The 19,189-nt window shown below is 42.7% G+C and overlaps 1 protein-coding gene, 7 non-coding genes and 1 pseudogene across 8 annotated transcripts; all 9 read left to right on the top strand.

Annotated features, from left to right (window-relative positions):
- The first annotated feature begins 396 nt into the window (after positions 1–396).
- Positions 397–612, top strand: LOC129831485 (small nucleolar RNA U3). Its single transcript, XR_008755735.1, has one exon. It is a non-coding gene; the product is annotated as a small nucleolar RNA U3 (small nucleolar RNA).
- A 513-nt stretch (positions 613–1,125) lies between these two features.
- Positions 1,126–1,341, top strand: LOC129831482 (small nucleolar RNA U3). Its single transcript, XR_008755733.1, has one exon. It is a non-coding gene; the product is annotated as a small nucleolar RNA U3 (small nucleolar RNA).
- A 522-nt stretch (positions 1,342–1,863) lies between these two features.
- On the top strand, positions 1,864–2,079 carry LOC129831481 (small nucleolar RNA U3). The gene has a single exon (XR_008755732.1). It is a non-coding gene; the product is annotated as a small nucleolar RNA U3 (small nucleolar RNA).
- Positions 2,080–2,601: 522 nt separating this feature from the next.
- Positions 2,602–2,817, top strand: LOC129831479 (small nucleolar RNA U3). The gene has a single exon (XR_008755730.1). It is a non-coding gene; the product is annotated as a small nucleolar RNA U3 (small nucleolar RNA).
- Positions 2,818–3,339: 522 nt separating this feature from the next.
- Positions 3,340–3,555, top strand: LOC129831483 (small nucleolar RNA U3). Its single transcript, XR_008755734.1, has one exon. It is a non-coding gene; the product is annotated as a small nucleolar RNA U3 (small nucleolar RNA).
- Positions 3,556–4,073: 518 nt separating this feature from the next.
- On the top strand, positions 4,074–4,274 carry LOC129831484 (small nucleolar RNA U3; annotated as a pseudogene).
- A 5,102-nt stretch (positions 4,275–9,376) lies between these two features.
- On the top strand, positions 9,377–9,592 carry LOC129831478 (small nucleolar RNA U3). The gene has a single exon (XR_008755729.1). It is a non-coding gene; the product is annotated as a small nucleolar RNA U3 (small nucleolar RNA).
- A 512-nt stretch (positions 9,593–10,104) lies between these two features.
- On the top strand, positions 10,105–10,320 carry LOC129831477 (small nucleolar RNA U3). The gene has a single exon (XR_008755728.1). It is a non-coding gene; the product is annotated as a small nucleolar RNA U3 (small nucleolar RNA).
- Positions 10,321–10,973: 653 nt separating this feature from the next.
- LOC129830786 (vacuolar protein sorting-associated protein 37A-like) lies at positions 10,974–19,123 on the top strand. Its single transcript, XM_055893511.1, has 12 exons — positions 10,974–11,454; positions 11,943–12,017; positions 12,330–12,447; positions 12,687–12,787; positions 13,084–13,285; positions 13,708–13,778; positions 15,787–15,914; positions 16,844–16,902; positions 17,335–17,403; positions 17,850–17,993; positions 18,407–18,523; positions 18,760–19,123. Exons 1-11 carry the CDS (start codon positions 11,345–11,347, stop codon positions 18,485–18,487), a joined length of 1,158 nt encoding a protein of 385 aa, XP_055749486.1. The 5' UTR covers positions 10,974–11,344; the 3' UTR covers positions 18,488–18,523; positions 18,760–19,123.
- The last annotated feature ends 66 nt before the right edge of the window (positions 19,124–19,189 follow it).

Genomic DNA, 19,189 nt, shown 5'->3' with positions numbered 1-19,189 from the left:
GCTCGTCAATCGATTCCACCATGTAAATATAATGTTTTCGAAACTTCTCGTGCAGATTTCACTATAATAAAGCGAAAAAATACACATATGTAAACACATTTTTCAATAGGGTCATGTTTTAAATTTACAAACAAGTACATCATTATATTAAGTTGACCTCCAGCTCAGCCGCAACAGTCAACAGCAAGGTATTGTGGGTACTGACATTCACATAATATTAATCAATTTTATATATTATTATAGTATTTGGCGTACATTTTATCAAAAGTATTTTGTGTGCATGAATAGGTGTATATTTACATCGGTAAATCTCGCAGACAATGCAAATTTAGATTAAACCGCTAGTGGAAATGCTTGTCCCGACATAGACTAGCCTCGCTCGCCCATGGATACATTAAGACTATACTTTCAGGGATCATTTCTATAGTTCTTGACTTGAGAAATGTGTTTCTAAAGTGTTTGGTCTCGCTACCCACGATGATGAGATGCGATATTCCCTTCTGAGCGCGAAGCGGGCTTTAAGTAATGATTCAGTTCATCCGCTTTCTGCCATTGATGACCGTTCTTTGCTTCCTTGTGGAGCATTGAGGGAGGGAATATGATCAGAGTGGTTAGCTCTAAATATTGTCAATATTAACTTCTGTGGTACATATATTGTAGTTGAGGTTATTAAATATATTATTACCATAACACAGTTTCAAAACTGTTCTTGTTGTCAGCCTTGCTGTGACGTTGTATAGGAGATATGTGATTTTAATACAGTCTGAACTCTACCTTTTCAATTACATTTGATTTCAACGTTTGATTTTCTTGTATTTTCTCTATTGTAGGCCATTGACTTTTTCAGCCAATGCCAGTCCCATAACAACTGCAATGAGTACCTTCTGGCACCTCCCTCATTTGCAAAGTTCTATTGTGGAGCAACTTGAAAATGTATTTTGTGAAGCTTTCTTGGGCATAAAACACGACAATAACTGATTCCATATGTGACCTATTGATGAAAAGTAGCCCGATAAGCTTCATTTCGGCCACGTGGTCCTATAGTGTGCTCTTTGTACGGTGGGAAACCGTTAGTGAAAATAACAGCTCCGATATACGCTAGCCTCGCTCGCCCCATTTTCAATTAAGACTATACTTTCAGGGATCATTTCTATAGTTCTTGACTTGAGAAATGTGTTTTTAAAGTGTTTGGTCTCGCTACCCACGATGATGAGATGCGATATTCCCTTCTGAGCGCGAAGCGGGCTTTGAGTAATGATTCAGTTCATCCGCTTTCTGCCATTGATGACCGTTCTTTGCTTCCTTGTGGAGCATTGAGGGAGGGAATATGATCAGAGTGGTTAGCTCTAAATATTGTCAATATTAACATGTACCAAACTTGTCCTCTAGGTCAGGTTAATACATGGTTTATCACATTAACAGTTGGTTTCAATACTGTTTAATGTTCTTGTTGTCAGCCTTGCTATGACGTTGTATAGGAGATATGTGATGTTGATACAGTCAGAACTCTACCTTTTCAATTACATTTGATTTCAACGTTTGATTTTCTTGTATTTTCTCTATTGTAGGCCATTGACTTTTTCAGCCAATGCCAGTCCCATAACAACTGCAATGAGTACCTTCTGGCACCTCCCTCATTTGCAAAGTTCTATTGTGGAGCAACTTGAAAATGTATTTTGTGAAGCTTTCTTGGGCATAAAACACGACAATAACTGATTCCATATGTGACCTATTGATGAAAGTAGCCCGATTAAGCATGATTTCGGCCACGTGGTCCTATCGTGTGCTCTTTGTACGGTGGGAAACCGTTAGTGAAAATAACAGCTCCAACATAGGCTAGCCTGGCTCGCCCTCAACTTATTTAAGACTATACTTTCAGGGATCATTTCTATAGTTCTTGACTTGAGAAATGTGTTTTTAAAGTGTTTGGTCTCGCTACCCACGATGATGAGATGCGATATTCCCTTCTGAGCGCGAAGCGGGCTTTGAGTAATGATTCAGTTCATCCGCTTTCTGCCATTGATGACCGTTCTTTGCTTCCTTGTGGAGCATTGAGGGAGGGAATATGATCAGAGTGGTTAGCTCTAAATATTGTCAATATTAACATGTACCAAACTTGTCCTCTAGGTCAGGTTAATACATGGTTTATCACATTAACAGTTGGTTTCAATACTGTTTAATGTTCTTGTTGTCAGCCTTGCTATGACGTTGTATAGGAGATATGTGATGTTGATACAGTCAGAACTCTACCTTTTCAATTACATTTGATTTCAACGTTTGATTTTCTTGTATTTTCTCTATTGTAGGCCATTGACTTTTTCAGCCAATGCCAGTCCCATAACAACTGCAATGAGTACCTTCTGGCACCTCCCTCATTTGCAAAGTTCTATTGTGGAGCAACTTGAAAATGTATTTTGTGAAGCTTTCTTGGGCATAAAACACGACAATAACTGATTCCATATGTGACCTATTGATGAAAGTAGCCCGATTAAGCATGATTTCGGCCACGTGGTCCTATCGTGTGCTCTTTGTACGGTGGGAAACCGTTAGTGAAAATAACAGCTCCAACATAGGCTAGCCTGGCTCGCCCTCAACTTATTTAAGACTATACTTTCAGGGATCATTTCTATAGTTCTTGACTTGAGAAATGTGTTTCTAAAGTGTTTGGTCTCGCTACCCACGATGATGAGATGCGATATTCCCTTCTGAGCGCGAAGCGGGCTTTGAGTAATGATTCAGTTCATCCGCTTTCTGCCATTGATGACCGTTCTTTGCTTCCTTGTGGAGCATTGAGGGAGGGAATATGATCAGAGTGGTTAGCTCTAAATATTGTCAAAATTAACATGTACCAAACTTGTCCTCTAGGTCAGGTTAATACATGGTTTATCACATTAACAGTTGGTTTCAATACTGTTTAATGTTCTTGTTGTCAGCCTTGCAATGACGTTGTATAGGAGATATGTGATATTGATACAGTCAGAACTCTACCTTTTCAATTACATTTGATTTCAACGTTTGATTTTCTTGTATTTTCTCTATTGTAGGCCATTGACTTTTTCAGCCAATGCCAGTCCCATAACAACTGCAATGAGTACCTTCTGGCACCTCCCTCATTTGCAAAGTTCTATTGTGGAGCAACTTGAAAATGTATTTTGTGAAGCTTTCTTGGGCATAAAACACGACAATAACTGATTCCATATGTGACCTATTGATGAAAGTAGCCCGATTAAGCATGATTTCGGCCACGTGGTCCTATCGTGTGCTCTTTGTACGGTGGGAAACCGTTAGTGAAAATAACAGCTCCAACATAGGCTAGCCTCGCTCGCCCTCAACTTATTTAAGACTATACTTTCAGGGATCAATTCTATAGTTCTTGACTTGAGAAATGTGTTTCTAAAGTGTTTGGTCTCGCTACCCACGATGATGAGATGCGATATTCCCTTCTGAGCGCGAAGCGGGCTTTGAGTAATGATTCAGTTCATCCGCTTTCTGCCATTGATGACCGTTCTTTGCTTCCTTGTGGAGCATTGAGGGAGGGAATATGATCAGAGTGGTTAGCTCTAAATAGTGTTAAATATCGAATGATTCATTAGTTTTACACTTTGGCAACACTTCTGGATGTCAGTAATTAATTCATGAAAATAGTTTAACTGGCTTCAAAGCTGTTTAATGTCCAACGTGGTAATGCATTTTTTTACCTTTTAACTAGGCAAGCCAGTTAAGATCAAATTCGTATTTACGATCACGGCCTACCCGGTCAAACCCTTCCCTACCCGGTCAAACCCTTCCCGAACCCGGACGACGCTGGGCCAATTGTGCGCCGCCCTATGGGACTCCCGAACACGGCCGGTTGCTACAGCCCGGGATCGAACCAGTGACTAGTGCAACTAGTGACACCTCCAGCACTGAGATGGTGTGCCTAAGACTGCTGAGCCACGCGGGAGCCCAAGGAAATCAAAATAGGAAATGTAGTACAAAGCAATCTCTATTCATCATACCAATCCAGTCAGAACTCAAATTGTTCAATTACGTGTTATATCTAAATTGTATTTTCTCTATTGTGGGTCACTGACGTGTTCAACCAATGGGATAATTTTTATAGTTCTTGACTTGAGAAATGTGTTTCTAAGGTGTTTGGTCTCGCTACCCACGATGATGAGATGCGATATTCCCCTCTGAGCGCGAAGTGGGCTTTGAGTAATGATTCAGTTCATCCGCTTTCTGCCATTGATGACCGTTCTTTGCTTCCTTGTGGAGCATATGATCGTGATGGGCATTCCGACTCTTTTCAGTGAGCCTGCTTGTCCGTCTCAGCTCACCAAAAAGATCCGGCTCTTTTGGCTCCCAAGCTGCTCTTTAAAAAAATATGGTTTGTATTTTTCAAGTCAAACGGTTTGCGATAGTTTGACTATGATTGGTGTTAAAACAATTCTAATTAAATTATTAAATGAAATCATACTCTACCTTAACCACAATGTATTTAAAATGCATTGGTTTGTTATGAAAAAGAATGCTATTAAACATTTGCTTTTAAAGTATAACTTTTTGATGTATATAAACAAAGTGCCTATAAATCTGACCGTTCAAAACTAATACCATCTGAACAGCATAATAGAATATTGCACCATATCAAAGAAAAATAAATAACAATTTGCAAAACTGCAGCATCCCACAAATTGAATGTAAAAAAGAAGGATGCTATTACACATGTGCATTTAAAGTATAACTTTTTTAATGTATATAAACAAAGAGCATATACATTTAACAATTTAAAACAAATACAATCTGAACAACATAATAATAGAATATTGCACCATATCAAAGAAAAATAAATAACGTGCAAAACTGCATCATCCCACTTAAAACATGAATGTAACGCTCGTCGTTGGAATGAGGAGGACCAATGCGCAGCATGGTAAGTATCCATTTTAGTAAGAATACTAGAACAATGAACAAAAACAATACCCCGATAAACGACCGAGACAGTTCCGTATGGTGAAACACAGACACAGAAAATAACCACCCACAAAACACAAAGAAAAACAGGCTACATAAATATGGCTACCAATCAGAGACAACGACTGACACCTGCCTCTGATTGGGAACCATACTAGGCCAAACACAGAAATAGACAACCTAGACATACAACATAGAATGCCCACCCACATCACACCCTGACCAAACAAAACATAGAAACATACAAAGCAATCTATGGTCAGGGCGTGACAATGAAACTGGTCCCTCTTTTCTCTCTACTTTATTGCCATGTTATAACCAGCAGCACACAGCAATGCTGACCATATTTGCATTTATGAGAGATTTGCATTCAGAAATCCAAGCTGCCTCACTTTCGAGCGGCTGATGCGGTTTCTTCTCTCAGTAATTATTTGTCACATTTTCGAGAAGACCCTCTCAGAGGGAACTGATGTGGCCACTATGCAGAGTCTCCCTGTCATGACTTTAGTAAGCCATGGGTAGACAGAGGCCTTGTTCTTCCACCAGCTCAGAGGATCTGCAGATCTTTTGAGGAGGGGCTCCTCCAAATAGGATCGGACCTCCATTATGGCATCTGCTGATTGATTCCTTCGTGCTGCATCCCCAGTTGCTCTCTCGTCAAACAGCATCCAAACAGCAGACGTTTGTGGCACTACTGGTGGTGCTTCTGCTCCATCTGATCCCTCTTCTTCCTGTTGCCCTGGTGCCTGAGCCAGCTGACTGCTGGGGCTGTCCCTCCCTGCTGCTGAGGTTATTCTTTGAAGAGCCTCATCAATCGCTCTGGCATCACTGAGATTGTCTACATTATTAAAATGCATCCATTTCATTTTCATTTCATTTAAGTCATTTAGCAGACGCTCTTATCCAGAGCGACTTACAAATTGGTGCGTTCACCTTATGACATCCAGTGGAACAGCCACTTTACAATAGTGCATCTAAATCTTTTAAGGGGAGAGGGGGGGGGGGGGTCAGAAGGATTACTTTATCCTATCCTAGGTATTCCTTAAAGATGTGGGGTTTCAGGTGTCTCCGGAAGGTGGTGATTGACTCCGCTGTCCTGGCGTCGTGGGGAAGTTTGTTCCACCATTGGGGTGCCAGAGCAGCGAACAGTTTTGACTGGGCTGAGCGGGAACTGTACTTCCTCAGTGGTGGAGAGGCGAGCAGGCCAGAGGTGGATGAACGCTGTGCCCTTGTTTGGGTGTAGGGCCTGATCAGAGCCTGAAGGTACTGAGGTGCCGTTCCCCTCACAGCTCCGTAGACAAGCACCATGGTCTTGTAGCGGATGCGAGCTTCAACTGGAAGCCAGTGGAGAGAGCGGAGGAGCGGGGTGACGTGAGAGAACTTGGGAAGGTTGAACACCAGTCGGGCTGCGGCGTTCTGGATGAGTTGTAGGGGTTTAATGGCACAGGCAGGGAGCCCAGCCAACAGCGAGTTGCAGTAATCCAGACGGGAGATGACAAGTGCCTAGATTAGGACCTGCGCCGCTTCCTGTGTGAGGCAGGGTCGTACTCTGCGGATGTTGTAGAGCATGAACCTACAGGAACGGGCCACCGCCTTGATGTCCAAATGCTACTGTGCTTCCGACTCATTTTCCAGCTGTTGTTTTCACAGCTGTCCTTCCTCTCTCTCCTCGGCTGCTAAGTGTGTGACTGTGAGTGAGTTGGCTCGGCCCTCCCTTACGCATCTTTGGTTGACGCTGCGTGTCTGATTGACAGGAACAACAGATGAGGCTGTTAGTCTGAGCAGACAGAATGAATGTGTGCGCTTGAGCAGTTAGGCCTATATTATTTTATTAGTGGTTATAGTTAACTCTTCATTTAAATATTTTATTTATTAATATCTTAATTTTTATAAATAGATTTGGCTCTTCTGATATGCGAGCCGGCTCCCAACGTTCACCTACAAAAGCTGGCTCTTAGAGCCAACTAGTTCGTGAATGACACATTACCAGAATATGAACAGAGTGGTGTACTCTTAATCTTGTTAAAGTGAAAATTAAACAAACATTTCATAGTATTACATTGATGCAATAGTTTAATAATGTCATTTCAGCGCTGTTATTCATCTTTGATGTTGCGCTGGAAAAAGACAGATCATCTATTTCCATTCATCATATCAATGATGTCCACAATGCCAACTTTTCAGCTGCAGTACAACTCTACTGAACAAAAATATAAACAACATGTGAAGTGTTGATCCCATGTTTCATGAGCTGATATAAAAGATCCCAGAAATGTTCCATATGCACCAAAATCTTATTTCTCCTAAATTTTGTGCACTAATTTGTTTAAATCCCTATTAGTGAGCATTTCTCATTTGCCAAGCGAGTCCATCCACCTGACAGGTGTGGCATATCAAGAAGCTGATTAAACAGCATGATCCTTACATCTTGTGGTGGGGACAATAAAAGGACACTCTACAACGTGCAGTTTTGTCCCACAACACAATGCCGCAGATGTCTCAAGTTTTGAGGGAGCATGCAATTGTCTTGCTGACTGCAGGAATGTCCACCAGAGCTCTTGCCAGAGAATTGAATGTTCATTTCTCTACCATAAGCCACCTCCAACGTTGTTTGACAGAATTTGGCAGTACGTCCAAACGGCCTCACAACCGCAGACCAGGTGTAACCACGCCAGCCCAGGACCTCCACATCTGGCTTCTTCACCTGCGGGATCATCTGAGACCAGCCACCCAGACAGCTGATGAAATTGAGGAGTATTTCTGTCTGTAAAAAAGCCCTTTTGTGGTGAAAACTTGTTCTGATTGGCTGGGCCTGGCTCCCCAGTGGGTGGGCCCATGCTCAGTCAAATCAAATTGTATTGGTCACATACACATATTTAGCAGATGTTATTGCAGGTGTAACGAAATGCTTGTGTTCCTAGCTCCAACAGTGCAGTAGTATCTAACAATTCACAACAATACACACATCTGAAAGTAAAAGAATGGAATTAAGAAATATTAGGACGAGCAATGTCGGGAGGGGCATTGACTAAAATACAGTAGAATAGAATACAGTATATACATATGAGATGAGTAAAGAAGTATTCAAACATTATTAAAGTGACTCCATGTCTATGTATATAGGGCAGCAGCCTCTAAGGTGCAGGGTTGAGTAATCGGGTGGTAACCTGGTAGTGATGGCTATTTAACAGTCTGATGGCCTTGAGATAGAAGCTGCTTTTCAGTCTCTCGGTCCCAGCTTTGATGCACCTGTACTGACCTCGCCTTCTGGATGATAGCGGGGTGAACAGGCAGTGCCTCGGGTGGTTGATGCCCTTGATGATCTTTTTGGCCTTCCTGTGACATCAGGTCTATGGAGGGCAGGCAGTGCGACCGTAGTGATGCGTTGTGCAGACCGCACCACCCTCTGGAGGGCCCTGCGTGTTGCGGGCGGTGCAGTTGTGCACCGCCGTACCAGGCGGTGATACAGCCGGATGCTCTCAATTGTGCATCTGTAAATGTTTGTGAGGGTCTTAGGGCGCCAAGCCGAATTGCTGTTGCGCCTTCTTCACCATGCTGTCTGTGTGGGTGGACCATTTCAGATTGTCAGTGATGTGTATTACGAGGAACTTGACGCTTTCCACCTTCTCCACTGCGGTCCTATCGATGTAGATAGGGGAATGCTCCTTCTGCTGTTTCCTGAAGTCCACGATCAGCTCCTTCGTTTTGTTGACGTTGAGGGAGAGGGTATTTTCCAGGCACCACTCCGCCAGGGCCCTCACCTCCTTTCTGTAGGGTGTCTCATCATTGTTGGTATTCAGGCCTACTACTGTTGTGTCATCTGCAAACTTGATGAATGAGTTGGAGGCGTGCGTGATCACGCAGTCATAGGGGGAACAGGGAGTACAAGAGGGGGTTGAGAAGGCACCTTTGTCATGTGAAATGCATTGGTTATGGCGTAATTTATTTATTTCAATTGAACGATTTCCTTATATGAACTATCACAGTAAACTAGTTTAAATTGTTCTAGTTACGTTTATATTTGTGTTCAATATAAAACAAGAATTATATTATCTAACGTATACCACAGGGTTTTTCAGCCAATGGTCATAGTCGCCCAAAAGCTGACCAGCCTCTGGTAGGTACCTCCCATTTTTTAATTTTAGGAAACTAGAGAATGTATTCTGTGAATCTGGGACATGTGTGCTTTTTGTGAGCCAGTAAATTATATGATATGATTATGAACTGTTACTTTCATTTAATACAATGTGATACCTGAAGAAAAAAAAGTCAGTAAGGCTGCTGCCACGTGCTGCTGTATCGCGCTCTGTTTACAGTGAGAAGCGACTGTAGGTAGTGACAGTGAGGGAGGGAGCTGTGAAACCGGCAGTCAGAATGATTGCGCCAACATGGCCTACCGTTGCTCGCACGTTTTGAACTTAAGACTATACTTTCAGGGATCATTTCTATAGTTCTTGACTTGAGAAATGTGTTTCTAAAGTGTTTGGTCTCGCTACCCACGATGATGAGATGCGATATTCCCTTCTGAGCGCGAAGCGGGCTTTGAGTAATGATTCAGTTCATCCGCTTTCTGCCATTGATGACCGTTCTTTGCTTCCTTGTGGAGCATTGAGGGAGGGAATATGATCAGAGTGGTTAGCTCTAAATATTGTCAATATTAACTTATACCAAACTTGTCCTATAGTTAAGGTTAATACATTGTTTATCACAGTAACAGTTGGTTTCAATACTGTTTAATGTTCTTGTTGTCAGCCTTGCTATGACGTTGTATAGGAGATATGTGATGTTAATACAGTCAGAACTCTACCTTTTCAATTACATTTGATTTCTACATTTGATTTTCTCTATTGTAGGCCATTGACTTTTTCAGCCAATGCCAGTCCCATAACAACTGCAATGAGTACCTTCTGGCACCTCCCTCATTTGCAAAGTTCTATTGTGGAGCAACTTGAAAATGTATTTTGTGAAGCTTTCTTGGGCATAAAACACGACAATAACTGATTCCATATGTGACCTATTGATGAAAAGTAGCCCGATAAGCTTCATTTCGGCCACGTGGTCCTATAGTGTGCTCTTTGTACGGTGGGAAACCGTTAGTGAAAATAACAGCTCCGATATACGCTAGCCTCGCTCGCCCCATTTTCAATTAAGACTATACTTTCAGGGATCATTTCTATAGTTCTTGACTTGAGAAATGTGTTTCTAAAGTGTTTGGTCTCGCTACCCACGATGATGAGATGCGATATTCCCTTCTGAGCGCGAAGCGGGCTTTGAGTAATGATTCAGTTCATCCGCTTTCTGCCATTGATGACCGTTCTTTGCTTCCTTGTGGAGCATTGAGGGAGGGAATATGATCAGAGTGGTTAGCTCTAAATATTGTCAATATTAACATGTATGAATCATGTCCTCTAGTTCAGGTTAATACATGGTTTATCACAGTAACAGTTTCAATACTGTTTAATGTTCTTGTTGTCAGCCTTGCTATGACGTTGTATAGGAGATATGTGATTTTAATACAGTCAGAACTCTACCTTCTGTGTAAATAAAACAAGAACACTGATAACAACCAGTGTGTATAGATTATATGTAATGTCAATAGTAGGTGGCATAATAACGGTTATGTGCCGGCTGTTATCATAGTATTTACTTTATCATTAGGCTTATATAAGAGTGAACACATGCAATGTATTCTTTCACTAGGTCATGATAAAGTAATGTTAACTTAATTAGAGGTGCAGTTCTTAAATCTTCTAGAGTATTTTTTCCCCCATTGCCCAATCGATGTTCTTTGTAGTGACAGTAGAAACCATAGGAATGCTGTGGTACAAACTGTAAAACATACGGTGACGTCACTGAAGTATGCGCATTGACCTCTCAACTCCAGATGCGGAGAATGTAAAAAAAAACATTACAATTATGTTACATTTGCATAAATAATGTTCTTCCTTTTAAACATATGTCTCATGTATAGTTACTTTTTTTCACAAAAATACTTGTCAATTTACCTTCCTGGTTTCTTCGTGTACAGTGAGGTAGTACGCAAACTACTTAATCATGCTCGTACACAACGAGGGTTGTTGTCTTCCTATTATCCGTTTGTGTGCTCGGTAGCTACTAAGCTTACCAAGAATGACAGTGCCAATTTTGGATAAATGCTTCAAGCGGAGAAACTGAATAGTTATTTTTTACGACCATCTAAAATATGCCAACCCGAGTTATCGCTGTGCAAGTAGCTAGAAGGTACAGGTTAGCGAACATTGGCTACATCTCGACGGGGTTTTCTCCTTCCCTTGTCTGTCTCGTCTGTTCTTGTTGAGGCTGGATAGTGATTTAGTAATTCATTAGCTAGCTAGTCATTAAGTTCAAGCTCGTGCCCAGCCAGAATAGGATGAACTGGCTTTTCCCCTTATCCAAGGGTTCCGGACCTCTCCCACCTCTAAATAGCTTGCAGCAACAAAGACAACGGCAGATCGAGTCTCTCAAAGCTGCCCACTCCAGGTAAATCAACATCACGTACTAGCAATGCTAACTAGCTAGTTATGGCTAATCCGTGGCTTGTCAGCCTTGATATCTAGCTAAAGTATTTGCTACTATTTAAAGCGTTGTCACAAGGTGTAATTAGTGTGTATCGTGCGATGTCTAGCTAGCTAGCTGACGTTATTCCCCCTCATCGCAACACCGACAGTTGATGGGACTAGGTCAGATTAAAGTATTATGTATTGTTTACAAGTAACATTAGAGAGAGATGCCTCTCAGCTCTCTTCTAGATATTCAGCCTAACTTTATAGGTGACATAATTGTAACGTTATGTAACTAATATGAACAATATGTCTAATGTATAACGTGTATGTCACTATCTTTTTCAATATTCTAGCTAGCTAAATACGTTTTGGATTGACGTGTTGGCACCTTTCAAAGTATTGTGTGTAAGGTGGATAAACTGGTTTGTATCTAACGTTATACGTTTCGGTTTTCTTCTCCTACAGCTTAGCAGAGATCCAGAAAGATGTGGAGTACAGAATCCCTTTCACAGTCAACAACTCAACCATCAGCGTCAACATGTGAGTGAGCTGCACGTTTACAGAGTTAGCATTAACAGATGCATACATGTTTACGTTTTAGCATCAACAAATGAGCATGTTGTCCTATCAGTGTCAACATGTATGTAAACCCCAATAGCTCATCCTGCCATTGGTTTACAGTAGAGCTAGGTTAATCTTACATTTACCTGGCTATGTCTGACTTGTTGATTATTTCTTGCAGGATCAATAGGACTCAAACCCTCAGAACTCATAGGCTACTATCACTTTCAATGACCTCTCTCTCTACCTTTCTCCCCCCTATCTCCCTCTTCTCTTTCTCATCCTCTGCAGCTTGCTTCCGCCTCAGTTTCCCCAGGAGAAACCAGTAGTCAGTGTGTACCCTCCAGTAGGACATCACCTGGTAGACAGCAACAATGGCACCATGGTTACCAGCCCCCTCATTACCAATGTAAGTACTTCTCAACTAGATCTGATGTTATTTAGGTCTACGTCAACAATACAAGAGACAAGGGTAGCAAAATCTGTGGTGATCTGAATGGTAACCATTTTATGTTTTTCTCTAGGTATTTATACTTGTTTCGGTACTAGTTCATTGTCTGTATAAGGGCAGGTGTTGACATGGAGGCAAATATCTGGTATTCATGTGCTTGTCATGAAGCTAACAGGCCTATGTTAATTTGTTCTCAGTTTGGAATGCACTCAGATCTGGGCAAAGTCATCCAGAGTCTCCTGGATGAGTTCTGGAAGAGTCCACCGGTCCTGACGTCTGGCCCCACCGGCTTCCCTTAGTCAGTACCACACACACACATAACATGTCATCATGTAATTTTGTTGGCCGTTGAAGGCAAATTATTTGGGTTGCATGTAATATGCAATGAAAGGACGATCAAAAGGTGTAAAAAGTCACATGAGACGGCCATAATAACTGCCATAGCTTTACAGTGAAGGATACAAGGAGGCAGAAAGACTAGCTCAGTGACTAGTGTCATTTACCTGAGTACAGTTTCTTCAGAAAGGGAACCCAGTCTCATCAGCTTTCTGTTTCTCCCATCTTTCCTCCCTGCCATCTCTCTCTGTGGTGCAGTAACATGTACAAGCCGTCGGGAATGCCTCCCTACCCCACACAGAGCTTCCACTACGGGCTGTGCCCCGTGGGCCCCACCCCTCCTCCCATGCCCCACGCGGGTGTAGAGGGAGCTCACGGTCACTGCCCTCCCTGGGCAGCAGCCCCTGTCTACGGCCTCATCACCGACCTGCCTCTCCCTGTACCCACCGCAGACTCCCAGGTAAACGCACTACCACAGGTTCATTGAAGTGTAGTTTACCCAGTAGATATCTGGCTAATACCGACATAATACCTAAATGTATAAGTTAAGGAGACTACTTGGCATGGAGTTTAGACGCCCCAAGAGGTTTAATGTAGCAATGTTTCATCAGGACAGACTAATAGCCACATACTGACCTGTTCTTCTAGTTAGAATCATTGGGGGCATCTATTATATTATTATACTTTATTTTCAAAACACCTCACCACCACCAGCCCTAAGCACACAATACCCTAACAACTGTTGCCAGGCACTGAGGCCTGTCAGTCACCTGCGGACTAGAGCTTCTGTACTGGAGTACTGCTGTGATGGTCAAGTGCTTAGCTACTTGTTTTATGTGTTGGTTAGCTACATAAGACGTGATATCACTCTGTCTGCAACAGGCTGGGTTGAACGGCCACATGTACAAGATGCCTGAGATTCCTGAAACATTTCCTGAGCTGTCTGAAATGAGGTATGTGCATTCTGCCACTGGAGTTTAATACGTCGCCCACTTTTTGGGCCGCTGAGTCCAAATGTAACGTATGAGGACACGACTCAAATAAACGTTTAGATATAATGATATGTATATAGGTTTCAGTGGAGACTGGTGGGAGGAGCTATAGGAGGACAGGCTCATTGTAATGGCTGGAATGGTATCAAACATATGGAAACCACATATTTGACTTTGTTCCATGTATTCCATTCCAGCCATTTCAATGAGCCCGTCCTCCTATACCTCGTCCCACCAGCTTTCACGGATAGGCATGTAAATAATTGACAGCCAATGATAATCAGGGATATTCCATCTTGTTTGGACAATAAAGTTATATTGTATTCCAATTCTGAACCTTCATGTTTGGGTTCCCATCACTTAATCCCACATCAACCTACATATTAGCGTTTTCCTCTCCCGTGTTTGAGTTATTTATTTGTATTTTTACAAGTGCCAGTTTAGCCAGCCGGCTAATTTTCAACCGCAGTCTCTGGGCAGGTTATTAAAAACAATGACAATATCAATACAGACAAACAATGAGCAGTAAGCACATGCAGAGCAACATAGGACAAGCAACACGTAGCAGGCAGAAAGAGCAACATATAACAAGCAACAGGCAGACAGAGCACTGATAGAACAAGCAACATGTAGCACGCAGACAGAGCAACATATTAACAAGCAACACGTAGCACGCAGACAGAGAAACATAGAACAAGCAACACGTAGCAAGCAGACAGAGAAACATAGAACAAGCAACACGTAGCACGCAGACAGAGAAACATAGAACAAGCAACACGTAGCACGCAGACAGAGAAACATAACACAGAAAGCAACTAAACAAAATATGTAAAAGCAACAGTGTTTCCACACCACACAAGCTATAGACAACATGGAAAGAGGCAATACAAAGATAGGGATTATGTTCAAATCTGATTGACCTTTAGCCATGTCTTCATGTTTTTTTTGTGAAGATGTGATAGGTGATGCAGTTGTTTGTGTCTGATTGCAGTATGTTCCAGACATGGGAAGCTCTCACAGAGAAAGCAGATTGACTAAAGGTGCTTTTCCTTAAGGGAACTATACAGTCACCTCTCATGGCAGACCTTGTGGATCTGCTGCCATGGGTTTGGGTTTTATGTTTAACAAAGTCCTGAGTGGAGGAGCCAGGCCATTTAGGATCTTGAATACAAGACATGCATCAGTTTATTGCACAAGATTTTCCCAACTCAGGAGCTCATGCTTTTTGAGGATGTAACAGTGATGATGGCTATTGGGCTTCCTATCAAGCACTTTGAGAGCCTGTTTGTAGACAGACTGAATGGGTTTTAATGTTGTACAGCAAGCTTGGGCCCAACTAGTTAAGCAGTATGTTAAGTGGGGGAGTATCATAGATTTGAAGTACAGTTTTTCTACCTCTGTAGTTAAACAATTTTGCATGAATCGCAAATTAGCTTAGTTGAATTTCGTTATTTGAGTTACCTTGTTCACCTACTTTTTATAAGAGGTTGGAATCAAGTATGATTCCAAGGTACTTAAAATCGGATACCACGTGGAGCTTTTCCCCTGACACATCTGGCTCAGCAGCATCAGTTGTCCTCTTTGTGAGGAACATGCAGACTTTTTTTTTTTCTTCATATTGAGATGCAAACATGAGTCACTGAGCCGCTTTGTAACCTGGACCATTACAGTAGTGAGTTCTTGTGCAGCTTGTTGTTTGCTCTTTGCATGCACATATATCACTGTATCATCTGCATACATTTGAACTTCAGACCCAGTACAGACAGAAGGCAGATCATTAATGTACAGGCTGAACAGGAGGGGCCCCAGTATTGACCCTTGCGGCACGCCCACATCATAGCTGAGAGTGGGCGACAGCTCATTGCTCACTCTGACACACTGGGTTCTGCCTTCAAGGTATGATTTCATCCATCTGTCCCACCATATCCCTCTCTGACTGACTGACTGACTGTGTGTGTATTGTCCCCAGTGTGTCCCAGCTGAAGGACATGAGTGAGCAGGAGGACGTGCTGCTGGAGTTGTTTGTGTGTCTGCCCCAGCTCAAACAGGTCACCACTGACAAGGAGGAGCTGGTCAACAGCATCGTGGACATGGCCAGTGAGTCTCCCTACACACTAGTGGTGTTTGCTAAACTTGACTGGGCAGTGGGTGACACTGTATAGCCAAAGCCTTTAGTGTTTTCTTGTGACCCACCATGTACACACAAACAAATGCTAGAGCAAGGACCATGGTTATTATGAGCTTCCAGTCATGCTAACGCGAGTTAGCAACGGCTCCAGAAACGACCTACAACTCCCTTCAAACTGCACACAGAGACTTAACATTTTTTATCTATGAGTTCATCTGACTCAGTAAGGAGATGAAGCGCTACTATCCCAGAAAGCCCAAAATCACAAACTCTCCCCAGAGAGCCCAAAATCACAAACTCTCCCCAGAGAGCCCAAAATCACAAACTCTCCCCAGAGAGCCCAAAATGACAAACTCTCCCCAGAGAGCCCAAAATGACTAACTCTCCCCAGAGAGCCCAAAATCACTAACTCTCCCCAGAGAGCCCAAAATCACTAACTCTCCCCAGAGAGCCCAAAATCACTAACTCTCCCCAGAGAGCCCAAAATCACTAACTCTCCCCAGAGAGCCCAAAATCACTAACTCTCCCCAGAGAGCCCAAAATCACTAACTCTCCCCAGAGAGCCCAAAATCACTAACTCTCCCCAGAGAGCCCAAAATCACTAACTCTCCCCAGAGAGCCCAAAATCACTAACTCTCCCCAGAGAGCCCAAAATCACTAACTCTCCCCAGAGAGCCCAAAATCACTAACTCTCCCCAGAGAGCCCAAATGCTCAAACTGTCCCCAGAGAGACACTTTTGGTGTCAAGCTCGTAATCGCTATGGTTACACAGATCCTCAGTCAGTTCATGTGGGCAGGTAGTGAAATGAGTGTGTGCTAGAAAGTGGGGAAGTGTTGAAGCTGAGTTCACTGCTGCCCTGGGACACACACTGACATGTCTTGGTCATCTCTCTCCCAGAGAAGAACCTGCAGCTGGAACCTCAGCTGGAGGGGACAAGACAAGAAATGCTGTTCAAGGTGAGAATTTGTATTTTTTTTTAAGTCAGTTAAGGACAAATTCTCATTTACAATGACGGCCTAACAGGGAACAGTGGGTTTAACTGCCTTGTTCAGGGGCAGAACGTCATATGTTTACCTTGTCAGCTCGGGGATTCAATCTAGCAACCTTTTGGTTACTGGCCCAATGCTCTAACCACTAGGCTACCTGTCGTTGAATAATACACTCTCACTGGCTAATGAATGCAGAAGGTCTGTCTGTCAATATACGTTAGCAATCACACTCTACCTGTATGAATGTCTCATGACAACTGTCAGTTTGTTACTAACGTTATAGCTGATACCACCTTGTACCATTGAGCCAAGTTGAAATGTTGTTCGGGATCAGTCCTACTGCTATAGACGGTATATTGTGTTGTGAACGCTAGTTGTTCTTACTTGTTGTGTTGACAGTACGAGCAGCTAACCCAGAACAAATCGGCCTTTGAGACCAAGATGCAGAGACAGCATGACATCAGTGAGGTGAGGTGTTCCCTGCACTAAACACACACGTGATGATCAGATGTTTTCAAACCTCAAAAGTAGATCAATATTGACAAGTCCACGACCCAGTCCATGACCTAGTCCACGACCCAGTCCATGACCTAGTCCACGACCCAGTCCATGACCTAGTCCACGACCCAGTCCATGACCTAGTCCACGACCCAGTCCATGACCTAGTCCACGACCCAGTCCATGACCTAGTCCACGACCCAGTCCATGACCTAGTCCACGACCCAGTCCATGAGTTGTTTTATTCGCTGCTCATCTTGTCCATGTTTTTGGGGTTGAAACATATAGATTATTCACAACACAGCTGATGTTGTGGGGTGTGGATTTGGCTTGACGTTTGAGTCCATTTTGAGGTTTGAAAACCAAATAACGTAGTTTTTTTAAGTGTCGTCCTATGAACTTGTGTTGTTCTCCAGAGCTGCAGCCTGAGTGCCCTGCAGGCTCGTCTGAAGGTGGCAGCCCACCAGGCGGAGGAGGAGTCAGAGGAGACGGCCGAGAGCTTCCTGGAGGGCAAGACGGACATCGACGACTTCCTGGCCAACTTCATGGAGAAGAGGACGGTAAACTGAACTGTCAAAGTCAAGTCAACAAGCTGACAGAAAGTCATGAAAGATTGATACCAGCACACTGCAGAATTCAACCGCAGATGTATTTTTCAACACGTCTTTGTTGTCAAAACGGTATAAGCATTCTATAGTGTGGGGATGGATATGTCTGTCTTTCACCAGTAACTGAACTAGCAGAGTTAGAAGAGAAGGATCATGACATAGTCCACGAAAAGAGAGCCGGGAAGCATTGAGCTGTTGTGTATGGAGAGTCTGTATAAACATCTCTGTGGTAATATGAACAAGGTGTACTGCAACAAGTCAACAACCAGGAAATGGGATTCTATGTAAATACTGTCTGTTACACAGTAGTCAATGTTTGATTTCATATTTGGACTTGTATGTGTGTGTGTGTTCTCGCTGTACAGCTCTGCCACAGCAGAAGGGCCAAAGAGGAGAAGCTGCAACAGTCCATCAACACACACGGACAGTTCCCCAGCAGCCACTGAGCCCCGTCCCCTTCCCCTCACACATGTTTATAAAAGGTAAACACACTAACGCTACTCTGTTGGAGGAAGTACATACTGTACGAAAGGGTTTATGGAATCTGACCTTAAAGGGGCAATCTGAGATTCAAACAACTACAAAGCTTTTTTTGGTAAACAGCTGGAGAAGTGTAACCTCTCAAATGCATAGATGTAGCTATGGATGTAAGGACTGACTATACTTGAGATCAATGATGGGTTTAACAATGTTCCATTTTTGTCTTACTTGATCATAGGCTGCATTTCTTCTCTTCTCAAGTATGGAGTTTTATCTACCAGCAACACACCCCTAAAGAGACGAGAAGCACATCTTGGTGTTGATAGAGGCTAAGAAGCAACTATTGTGGTATGAATTGTAATCCTGAACTAGGCTTTTGAACTAATTTCAGTATACAGTTTCCAGTGATGATGATGGTTTGGGACTTGTCTCATACGTACGTACCTACTTGAATTTGGACGATGAGTTTGCTAACGCTGCCGGACACCCAACTACAACGGATACTGTATTTAAATAATGTTAATAATAGGCTTTATTATAATCAAAGACACCTTGTACTATGTTATTTAATTTCTTTAGGTTAATAAACCATTCAGAACATTTGTTTACTAAGAATTCCTGATAATTTTTTTCCCAACATTAACATCTGACCAGTGTGACTGAAATGC

The sequence above is a fragment of the Salvelinus fontinalis genome, chromosome 32, assembly GCF_029448725.1.
Source record: "Salvelinus fontinalis isolate EN_2023a chromosome 32, ASM2944872v1, whole genome shotgun sequence".
In the NCBI taxonomy this organism is placed as follows: domain Eukaryota; kingdom Metazoa; phylum Chordata; class Actinopteri; order Salmoniformes; family Salmonidae; genus Salvelinus; species Salvelinus fontinalis.
This window is presented reverse-complemented; position numbering and strand designations above follow the sequence as displayed.